At 37.9% G+C, this 12635-nt stretch overlaps 1 protein-coding gene across 5 annotated transcripts in view; it reads left to right on the top strand.

Moving 5' to 3' along the window:
- The window catches only part of LOC149801868 (DNA polymerase subunit gamma-1-like), a 108727-nt gene that overhangs the window by 25125 nt on the left and 70967 nt on the right, over positions 1-12635 (top strand). For all 5 annotated transcript variants that reach the window (XM_089956238.1, XM_089956239.1, XM_089956240.1 and 2 more), the window contains exons 4-6: positions 1371-1529; positions 8172-8312; positions 10003-10082. In XM_089956238.1, coding sequence (XP_089812364.1) covers positions 1371-1529; positions 8172-8312; positions 10003-10082 — 380 coding nt within the window. The remainder of the gene's footprint in view (positions 1-1370; positions 1530-8171; positions 8313-10002; positions 10083-12635) is intronic.

The following is a 12635-nucleotide window of genomic DNA, read 5'->3' as shown; positions in this document are numbered from 1 at the left end:
ATATGTACAGAACCGTAGTTAAAACAAATTTTTAAAAATACTTTAATGCTGTCGGTGTAAAGATTTTACCTTCTAATGCTGCTCTAATTATATATATAAATTGTCGGTATGAATATAGGCAGTGGATGACATTTTTCAGTTTTTTTAATTGCTGGGGTAATGATTTTTTCCCCAGACTGTGTTGAAGAATTGATGGCAATGATGGAGGAAGTGGTCAGGAAGCCGTAGTCAGTTGATAGACAGTTATTGTCACCTCTATGCAGCCATGTATCTATTATGACTGAAAATAGAATATTCAGCAAAGTTTTTAAATTTTAAAACTTGAAGTTATGTTATTTCGTGTTTTATGTTACTTATTTCATGTTTTCAGAGTTAGTGCCTTTAGCATAAAATTAGATTTTACTACAGCCAGTATTAGGAAGCTAAATGAATCAAATGTGAACATGAACAGACAGCAATGTTTTTAATGTCATAGTATAGAATCTGTTTAAGAAGTGAAATTACTGAGGATTAAAGAATTTTTCATGAGAATTTCCAGGGTAATGGATGAATGATTTTAGCACAGTCTATTATCAAAACGAAAGGTTTGGCTAAAAATTCCACACTCAAGTAAGGTGATAGTATTGATACATGAATTAAATTGTAATCAGTTAATTTCCATTGTTCCTCATGTTTGACAAATAAGGGACAAACCAGTGATTGCATACAGCTTGGGAATGGACTTTTTGAATATCAGATTGGTAGATAGTTCATTTTAGCTGTAAATTTGTGTTCTAGCTTACCCACAAACATTTGTGTTCCACAAATAGCAACACATTCCCTAGTATATGTGAAATTTTATTACAAAACACCCTTGAAAGGGAAAAAAGTGGTAAATAATAATTAAAAAAATTGATATACTTATTTATCATATGTACCAAAAATGTGTCATTTGCAGTTTTGAATTTGCTGGTTCTTCAGTTTTAGCATAATCTTTCTATGCTACACTAGTTTTCTCTGCCAGTATGTCTTTCACAGGTCTATACTAATAGAATTTTACCCAATCTTACACTATGCTACTGTTGTTAAAAATTAATTGTTGATTAGCAATAAGCAGACTTCACCTCGTACATGCATAACTTAGTTGACAATCAGTTCTGGTAAAGTACGACAGTAATGGTTTATTTAATCAGGTCTCAGAGAAATGTTGGAGGATAAAGGATTGTTTTTTGTTTTTAATTAAGATCCAGACGTTACATATTTTGGTCTAAAAATTTGATATTCATTGATATATAGTTAAAAATCACATGGTGTGAAGCGGTTAAATGTCAGTACTATAATGCCAGATCTTTACAGTATGGCCATTTCAATGATGGTGATTTTTTTTTCAGAGAACTAACATGAGGTTTTTAGACACCATGTCTCTGCACATTGCAGTGTGTGGCCTGACATCCTTCCAAAGAATATTGTATCAGGCAAGCAAAACCCATAGCAACCGTAAGGAGGTCCGGGAGTACACTGAAAAACAGTTCCAATTTAATCATACTCCGGTAAGGCTAAATTAATGACATCATCATATCATTTGTAAAGAATGTGAAGAGATCATCCAGAAACAAAGAATCTCTTAGTTATTAATCTAATCAGTTGCAATTAATTACTTCTGCATCCTTAATTGAACAATTACATTACTAATTATTATACCATGCATTAGCGAGAGGATATTGTGATGCCCAGTGTCTGTCCACCTGTCAGTTCCTTCCATCCGTCCATCTGTATGCAGCAGCTTCTCCTAAACCGTTGGGTGGCAATAGATCAAACACGGTACATATGTCTTACGTCTGCAGGATCAATTATGGTTTTTGGACTTCACAACTGGGGTCCCTAGGGAGGGTCTAAGGACCAGCATACAACAAAGTGCAATTACAGTGACATTATTTTAATATTTTTAGACCAATCATTGTTCATTCATTCATAGAAAGAGGACACATAATTTATGTTACTGATGTAGGGTTCATGACGACCCCTGGAGGAATGTCTGGAGAGTATGGACCATATAATAAAAAGAAAGGGTGGGGATTTCCTATTTTGAAAATCACCTTGCCTAGCTCAAATGGTGAATTCAGATGATAAAAACATAGCAAAGCTGGAACATCTTCAAAAAAGAGCATTTTTGCTAATATCAATCCAGAAAGAAAGGAAGGAAAATTTAGCTGGTAGGTTAAAAACATTGCCTATTAAAGACTGAATCTGTCTGAGAAAAGCCAAATTAATGTACAGGATATCTCATAATAGTGCTCCTGAATATTTACAATCACTATTCCAGTACAGGTTACCTGGTAAGACCTGTGATCCATGTCTACCAAACAGTATAAAATTCCCAAACCAAATAAGGAGTTATTTCAAAAAAAAAGTTTTCAATACTCTGAAACTCTGCTCTGGAATAGTATTTCAGTTGAGATTAGAAATGCCCACTCTATTTCCTTCTTCCAAACTCAATATATCCAGTGGCTTCAGAGATGCAGCTAAAATAAATAAATTCCTTTGTATGAGGGCCTCAAGGTAGATTAGTTTATAGCTAATTGTGTTATCTCTTTAAATAAGGTCATTATTATTATTATTAGTGAACATTTCTGACGATCATGCAAATTTTCCCATCCCTTTGCCTGATTGGTGAGTGCTGGTTCAGGTCTGATCAGTCTTTCACTGTTGAGAATATTGCTAGCTTTGTTCATATTCTGTCAGAGTTACTTGTGATCAAACAAGCACTTTGCTCTTTCTTCTTAAAACTAACACAAATTTTACCAGAGGAAGAATGAACTTGTCTTTGTTATTAATTACAACTGTTGTTAGAAGGACCCAGAAATTTGTTCCAGAAAATAGCCTTTTACTTATTCAAATTCAGGGCATTGATGTTTTTTAATAGCTGGATTCTGGGTCAGTAAGCATTTATAGCACTTGTTGGACTAGTTACTAGTATGATTATTTTGTAGAATTGTAACAGCTCAAGATTTTTGACATTTTGGAAAGTTTATTATTTTTGGATTTGGGGATAACATTTTTGCATTGGAAGAAATGAAGATGTACATGGAAGTTTAAATGTCAGAAATTGTGTATAAGGGTAAAAGACTCTTTTGCTAGTAAATGGTTAGCTAACCTACTCATATTCCTAAATACAAGGATGCTATACCTGATTTTACTTAACTCTAGATGATTTTGTAAAGAATGTTTGAAAATAGTTGTGTTGCCATGTCACATACTATCGTTAAGTCCTAAACCTTTTAAACATTATTACTTTCATGGATTTATACAGATCTGAAATTTAACCAATTATAAAACATTTTACATTTGCACATTTGTTAAATGAGTTTATTTTAGCTGAAATTTAAGTTGTTGTAAATCAGGACCTGCTAGTGATTCCAAGAGTCAAGAGTCTGAGGTACACTTCATCTAAAAGGGGGAAAAGACCAAACCAGGAGAAAGTTTGAATATATGTGTTTTGCATTGCAGGGCACTTGGGTAGGGCAGTTGTGGCACAATTTATTACACTGCAGGGTATTTGGGTAGGACAGATGTTACACATTTTATTACACTGCAGGGTATTTGGGTATGGCAGTTGTTATATATTTTATTACACTGCAGGGTATTTGTGTATGGCAGTTATTACACATTTTATTACACTGCAGGGTATTTGGGTATGGCAGTCGTTATATATTTTATTACACTGCAGGGTATTTGTGTATGGCAGTTATTACACATTTTATTACACTGCAGGGTATTTGGGTATGGCAGTTGTGACATGTTTTATTTTACTGGAGGACATCTGGGTAAGGCAGTTATTACACTTTTTGTTGCACTGCTCTACTTTGTGGCACATATTATATGGGTAGTGTTCAATCTAATATTGATGTTTTTCAGCATTCTGTGGTTTCTTTCATCTTGTCAAGACTTTTATACTGACATTAGATAGAACACTCGGTGTTAAACTCTGATAGAGCAGTCGTTGCTAACATCTGATAGAGCACTCTTTGCTAACATTTGTTAGAGCACTTATTGCTAACATCTGATAGAGCAGTCATTGCTAACATCTGATAGAGCAGTCATTGCTAACATCTGATAGGGCACTCATTGCTAACATCTGATAGAGCACTCATTGCTAACATCTGATAGGGCACTCATTGCTAACATCTGATAGAGCAGTCATTGCTAACATCTGATAGAGCACTCTTTGCTAACATCTGATAGAACACTCATTGCTAACATTTGTTAGAGCAGTCATTGCTAACATCTGATAGAGCAGTCATTGCTAACATCTGATAGGGCACTCATTGCTAACATCTGATAAAGCACTCATTGCTAACATCTGATAGAGCACTCATTGCTAACATCTGATAGAGCACTCATTGCTAACATTTGTTAGAGCAGTCATTGCTAACATCTGATAGAGCAGTCATTTCTAACATTTGTTAGAGCAGTCATTGCTAACATCTGATAGAGCGCTCAGTGTTAAGATCTGATAGAGCACACAGTACTTACTGTGTTTTATGTTTTGAGAACTTTCTTGTAATTCTTTTGGACAGTATGTGTCTACACATTCTTCCATACACTTTATCAGGGGGATATTTTGATACCCTTTGTCTGTTGATCCATTCATTTATAAATCTATAACTCAGTCTCTTCCTAATCACTTTGGGGAAATTCACCAAAATTGAGAAATGGGTTCTCCTTCGAATACGTTCCCTAATCACATTATGTTAGAATTATTAGCCTGCTACCTCATGAATCCAGCCCTACTAAAAGCTAAAAAAAATCGATAGACAAAGGGCAATAACTCTTGCACATTTCCTCCACTTGGCACCGCCAGGTGTTGCTAGTTTTTAGCTTTGCTGTTGTACAACCATTTTTGTGTTCCTGTGGGCAAATCCAACATTTGTTTTGGGTTTATTGTGTGGATTAATTGTCCTTTCACCAGATCATTGATGCAGCCAGTACCAGTGATGGCTGGACTGTCTTATGTACCTTCAGCATCTGGACTGACCACATGCCGTTCACACCAGATCCATTGGCTCAGCTGCATAATAAAATTGCACTATCACCATCCATCCAGCTGTTCCAACATGGGGACCTTTTTGTTGAATCGGTCCAGCCAACTATGATTTACATGGTTCTCAGTGATCCATCCATCCAACTATACCATTTGCAACATGCCCTTTCTTTGATGGAGATTTCAGTGAGAAATCTGTCTGTCCAGCTAACCCTTTGGAGCAGCCAGTACCGGTGATAGTCACACTGTCCAATATACCGCCAGCTTCCAGGCCAACTGTTTGCCAGGCAAACCAGCAGGCAATGCTGGAATTCTGTATGTTCACTGCTTGTCCACAAGGGAGAGCTAGTGACAATTTCATAGGGATGGAATTGATTCTTCATACCACCTGGTTTGTCTTCTCTAGGTAGACCCAGTTGGGCCTTGATGCACAGCAAGTGTTACTCAGATCTGACCATGGAATGGACTGAAGTTTAGCTTTCAAGCCACCATCATTTTTTAGGGTGTTGGCTACTTCAGAGTGCCCTCCACTCTTACTACAGCTCTAAAGAATTGGTAGATCTCCATAAGAAGGAAAAGATGAACTTAAGGTGGCAGACGCTTTCAGAACTGACCTCCTGGTACTTGACAAGAATGAAGTAGCTGTTCATATGTATGCTTGTCTGTTTTATGGGGAAGATACATCTGCTCAATGCCTATCAGAGATGGTTCAGGATATTGTTGCAGACACATGGCCAAGCTGATTCCTCTCCAGCATCCACTTTCCTGGGTGGTCTTTGTCTGCCTGGATCATTCTCTTTCTCTACACACTCAGCTCTTACCAGGACAGCATTGTGAGACACACAATTCAAATCTTTGATTGTGGAGAGGCTCTCAAGAGCAGAAGACCCTCTGAAGGCTTATGAGAGAAAGTGGTTTGTTTTCAGGGACTGTTGCAATGCCAGCAACATCATCCCTGTGTGCCTCAATTACTTACTAGTTGACCTTTTCTCTGGCTCTTTAAGGATAAACAGTTGGGCACCAATCTCTACCCAAGGTTACTGCCCTATGATATTAGACACATTCCAGCATCATGGCAGACATTTTTGGGCAGGATATAAACCTATCGGATCTTTAGACCAATTTGGACTCCCAATGGAACCAATCCTAGGTTTTAACATGGCTCGATTCGAATCCATTGGATCCTCTAGCCTACACTTTGCTAAAGTCACTATCATACAGGTCATGTTTCTTGATAGCTTTAGCTTCTGCATGCAGGGTAAGAGAGCTGCATGCCTTTTATGTTAGTCTGAACTCTTTTCAGTTCAGATGGGAGGGTTCAGTGGTTCTCTTGACACCATCAGGATGCCCAAAATAGGTTACCATCTGTTGGTAATCAAAGAGTTCTCACTCACTTGCTCTCTTCTATAGACAAGTCGAGAATAGCATCCATGCAAGATCCTGTTCGTGCTCTTGAGCACAACGAGACAAGTTGTTGCATGCACAAATGCCTCTTCTTCCAGTGTGAGCTGGAACACAGGATATCACTCTTCAAGCCCTTTCTTTGTGGCTGAAGTGGGTCGTAAACTTTGTGTACACTGACATCTCATAAGATAAGAGTTGCCTCATATAGAGTACTGCTTAGAAGTTTCAAGCAATCTCTGTGGGCCTTTTGTTTGAATGCAATGTTCCGACCCAAGGTATAATAGAAACTGTAGACTGGCATGCAGAATAAACCTTCTCAAGCTTCCATCTCAGAGATTTGGCATCGCAGCAAGATAGATGGCCACCAGACCCAACTGGATCAATCAATGCAGCCTGTTAGCTTCGCTGGATTTGCTGGTGGTGAAATTTTGTAGGTAAGAAGATTTCAGTGATCATCATCTTAACTGTATGTCAAGTGACCCCAGGTTGTGTTGCTTATGTAATTAGCGAGAATAAGTTCACATGGGAGAATTCAGCTATTTTTCCCTACAAGGATACCCAGGTTAGAGGTTGGATACTCAGCATCCCTTCCTCCTGTTGCTTGTTCTCCTAATGTAATGTGATTGGGGAACGTATTTGAAGGAGAAAGCAGATTTTTAAGTAAGTTATGTTTCTCCATGAATACTTACCCAATCACATTACTTAAAAACCATCCCAATCACCGTACCATGCGAGCATACTTGTCAGTATCTTGTTCAGCTTAAAACTAGTGACACCTGATGGTGCATAGAGGGATAAGGGGCAAAAGTTATTGCCCTTTGTCTATTGCTCTAGACTGGGAAAGATGATTTTTCACCATTTAGTAGGGTTGGATTCACGAGGTAGCAGGCTAATATTCCTAATGTAATGTGATGGGTAAATATTCTTGGAGAAACATAATTTACTATAAAATTTGCTTTCCCCACGTGGATTCTATAAGTAAAAGGGGTATAATTTTGATTTTGAGGACTCTCCCTTATGGGTTCCCAAGGAGAGGATCTGGTTTAAATAATAAATAAACTGCATTGATAGTAACTTTTTAAAATATTTTTGGACCCAACTTTACACATGTAGTTATCAGGAGGAATATGCTGTATGTCACTGTGGGCCCACAGTGGCCGACTGGTCTAAAGCGCTCTCCGTTACGGATCACTGCCATCTCAACTCTGCGTGGGTTCGAGTCATGGATTCGGCTAATGTGGGTATGTGAGAAAGCTTGCCAGTAGCTTCTCGTGGGTCGGTGGTTCTTTCCGGGGTTTTCCCCAAGTTCTTCCTTCACCATCAATACTGGCTGCCATGTATAGCCTCTCGTGTGCTGAAAAATGGCATTAAACCCTACAACAACTACAACTGTATGTCACTGATTTCAGATTATGTTCCCTAGGTCACAATCTGGAAGAGAGAGTGGGATGATATGTATACATGTATGTATTGAGTTTAGTAGAATACTGGCTTTATAGTACCGATTAAAAGTGAAGTTCTAAAAGTGTAAAAATTAAATTGCAAAATAATTTGGGATGTGTTGAGGGAAGATATATATAATAACAAAGCTGAAGGCAGAATTTTTCATGGTAGGCTAAAGAAGTAGCTATTAATTGCTGTATGTGAGGAAAAGATAAACATATTCATCTTTGTCCACACTACACATGCCTGGACAGTTTGATTAGTGGATTTTTTTAACAGTTAATAAACTTGTTTTAAACCGCAGGGTGAGGATTGGAAGGAGGTGAGTGGGATGAACAATTTGAGTGATGTGTACCAGCTCCACACTGGCAGAGAGCCTATCAGCAAAGAAGAGAGGAAAGTGTTTATAGAGGGCACAATGAAGGATGTTAGGGGACAGTTCCAGGTACAGTTAATAAACAGTTAGGATCCATTCTAAACACAGACACAGTACGAGAGTTAGCCATTACCAGTGTACAATTTTGAAAGCATATATGTTAATTTTTGTTGAGCTTGCATTAGCAGAAAGCAAGACACAACAGTCACATTTTTAGGAGTGTCAGTGGCATTGTGGTTATCAACCGTTTGTTAAGGCGTTAGTTCAAGTTTTCAAAGGTATTTTTTCCTAAACTCCTTATTATATTCTCTGCATATTTGCTATATGTTGTTATGAACATATCAACATGATTGATTGTGCATCGCTTTGGTGGTCTAAGTGGTTAGAGCATCCACCTTTGCTGCAGGAGGTTGCTGGTTCAAACCCTGGCAGAGTCATACCAAAGACTTATAAAAATGGTGTCAGGATAATGTCTGCGGCATGATGCCCTAGTGCTAGAAATCGCTTTAAACTACCACACTGCAGACATCGTAGCGATATGACCGAACAATTGTTAAAGCTATGTTAAAAATCCAAATCACACACACCATTGCCAAGAAATGGTCAACTGTTTTCTAAAACCATTATGGATAAGTACCATAGTCAAGAAGCTTTTATCACATCACAAATCCTTCAGTGTACTAAAGAGATTAGAAAGGATGTACAGGGTTCACATGGGTCCTTGCAAACCTTGAAAGTGCTTGAATTGTAAGACAGTAAAATCAAGGCCTTGAAAGTGCTTGAACATTTAGATTAAGGTCCAATAACATGGACATGATTTTCTATAAGATTGGTAGTCAAGTTCATCAGTCACATTGATTGTAACATTCGGGTTCATCATATGTGTTAATTAAAAACAAGTACATGTTTGATTCATAAGATGTTTTACAAGTATGTACAAAGCAGAAGATAACATCAGTTGATATTTCATATCTTGGGATGAATGAAGTCTTTGGAAGAAATTACATGCATCTTCAAAAGTCCTTGAAAAGAAATAATTACTGGAATTTATGAAAGTCCTTGAAAGGTCATTGAATTTCACAAAATTGTATGAACACTTGCTATAATAATGGCATGAGTAGAATATTGAACATTCACAACAAATGGTGTGTAGAAAAACAAATGTTGTAAATATATACTATGGTAGGAGATTCATTATAGGAATGCATATTTTCTTAGGATTATCAGGAACATATTGGATTTGTCAGGAACATATCTGATTGGTGAGGCATACATGTAGGGTTTGTAGGAACATATCTGATTGGTCAGGCATATATACAGGAACATAACTGATTGGTCTGGCATATATACAGGAACATATCTGATTGGTCAGGCATATATACAGGAACATAACTGATTGGTCAGGCATATATACTGGAACATATCTGATTGGTCAGGCATATATACAGGAACATATTTGATTGGTCAGGCATATATGCAGGAACATATTTGATTGGTCAGGCATATATGCAGGAGCATACCTGATTGGTCTGGCTTAGATGCACAACCTGATATAGGTTTATGTGTAATAAATTTGATATTCATAATTGTCATAAATCTCCTAGTGGTTGTTTTAAGAAATATTATTTTTGTTCTCTGTTAATTTTTGACCTTTTTCTATCAGTACTTAAATAAGGTCAGTGTGACCAGCTTGTATGTTCTGCAGTTTAAGAAAGCACAATGAGTACAAAACTACATTTAATCTTTTTTAATTTTCCAGCAATTGATGAACTATTGTTCAGGTGATGTGGAGGCAACATTAGAAGTTTTCCGGTCTCTCTGGCCAGAATTTAATGAAAGGTAATGAAAAATTAAATGTTTGTTACACCATGCCACAGATCTTGATGGAGCTTATAGTGTTACACATGTCCATTTATCCTTCTGTTGGTTCTCTGTCACACCTTGGTCAAGTTTAGGTCTGGGTTTTTTTTGTTGGGAGAGGGGGTGCATTATTGGCTGCAGAGTCATGCAACTTTGTCAGAATTCATATTGGTGAGTACAGCATCACCTGTAAGTATTAGACCACTGTGGCCCATATTTAATGCCATGTGTTTAGGTCAGTTTCATGGGCATTATAAAATGCAAGTTTAAGTAAAATGAGACCATTCTGCAATATAGAATGAGAAAGTTGTGTTCCATTAACATGTTTCCGTTTATATCTATCATCCACAATTAATATGTAAGTTATATTTGTACATGGATAATTCTTGTTCACCAGTGAAACTAGAGTAAGATTTTCCCCATTAGAGATTAATGCCTGTGAGGTATCATTTGTCCCCTTAGCAGCTATTTTCCCATTACGTAAAATGAGTTAAGTGTTTTAGTGGGAAGGATATATGCATGTATCACATAAAAAAATTATTAATTTATAATTTCCATAAATTCAGTCATGCAATATAAGATTCTAATTATAATGTATAGCAGCAGAGGGGGCGAATCCGACATTTTGTCCAATCGTTATTTTGCTTAATTATTACTTTCTGCACTCAACGATCTAGTGTCGTCAGCGCCTGGTAAAAAAAAAACGACGACGTCGTTGGGGGATCGTCCAATCGTCATTTGGTTTAATTAACACCTTCTGCGCGCCGATCCCAGCGTCGTCAGCGTCCGGTAAGCACGTCGACGACCGCGTCGATGTCATTGCCCCCTCTGCTGCTAAGGAGTTATTTACAATGAAAATTATTTACAACTAACCGAATATTTGGTCAAGTCCGATACGATATCGTGTCCGAGGATCATGTAAATTTATCGTTACGAATCCATGTGGGGTTGACTGAGCATGACTAAAAAAGTTTCGAAAAACATTAAAGTCCATGTCACCGCCGCACCATGTCTGCCAAATATTTCGTAGCGTGTGTGTATCAACGCCGTTGAATACAGCAAGAATATTACAGTTGTCTCTAATTACTTTTGGAATCTGAGTGTATCGTTGAGTGACATATATCACGTCAGTGTTTTTATGCCTGCCTCTGGAAAATATCCTAGCTGGGTTTTTTTGATTGTCTAACATAACATCATCGTACACGACTAGATTGTTAACGTCGCCATCAATATCATCAATACCCGGTGCATCATTGATATCTGTAATAAACTCGATGACATTTTTTTTAGCGATCGCTGATGCATTCTCGTTGAAATCTTTCAACACCTCGTAGCATCGTTGATCATCTACGCTAGGAGCAACCAAATACAACTTATCCCACTTCATCCATCTCATTATTAAATTAAGTAACAATTGCGTCTTGCCGGATCCAGATGGTCCGATGATAATCATCCGGATCGAGTTTGGTAACGCTGCAACATGCTTAACTGGTTCTCTTGTTTTAGTCGCCGAAAAATCAATTATATTCATATCTCTATACATAAATTATGGATCTATATTGTGTGAAGTGTAGAGTACGTACTGGCACAAATGATATGACAACCGCTACAACAAGAAATAACAGATCGGCCCTTACTGGCAAGTGTGTACAATGCGGTACAAAGAAATTTAGATTTATTTCTATTAGACCCGGAGATGTTTTAAAAAAAAGCGAGGAGGTGACATCGCAGCCAAATTGGCAAAACTCCCCGGAACACCGTGGGCAAAGTATCCAGGAGAAAAACACCTCCCAGGATATAACTACTGTGGCCCCGGAACACGATTAGATATTAGACTCGATGATCAAAATCAGCCCAAACCCGGTGAGTATCCAATAAACGCTATCGATAAGGCGTGTCATGCTCATGATGTTGCTTACAAAAGTAGCGATCTGCAACAGCGTCATATCGCGGATGTAAAATTAATTCACGCATTAAATGCTATTCCTGATAAATCCGTCAAAGAAAAATTGGCCTCATGGTTGGTAAAATCGGCTATGAAAGGTTAATTAATGATTGGAAGCGGAGCTTCTGGTGCTAGTAATTGAAAACGATAGCGTTTATAATAACAACATGGAATCCATCTATTATTCTCCGAGAGGATACTGGAAGGGGAAGACCGCAATTGGTAAGCTTGCAAGCGCTGCAAAGGTAACAAAGACCACTGCGGCTAATTGGTTATCCAAACAGGCTATATGGCAAATCTATCTACCACCGCCTAAACAAATCAACTTCTCGCGCTTTGATGTCAGCGTACCTAATGAAGTTCATCAGGCTGATATACTATTTTTGCCGCATGACAACGGTTACAAATACGCGCTAACCGTAGTTGATGTTGCGAGTCGATACAAACAAGCGGAGCCGTTAAAAACAAAGTCGGCAACTGAAGTAGCCGCTGCGTTTGAAAGAATTTATCGAAGAGGCCCTCTGCGCTGGCCAAATCTATTACAAGTTGATCCCGGTAGTGAATTTCGCGGCGCTGTTTTATCAACG

The sequence above is a fragment of the Sinohyriopsis cumingii genome, chromosome 4 (assembly GCF_028554795.1).
Source record: "Sinohyriopsis cumingii isolate HCF-2022 chromosome 4, ASM2855479v2, whole genome shotgun sequence".
Classification (NCBI taxonomy): Eukaryota; Metazoa; Mollusca; class Bivalvia; order Unionida; family Unionidae; genus Sinohyriopsis; species Sinohyriopsis cumingii.
This window is presented reverse-complemented; position numbering and strand designations above follow the sequence as displayed.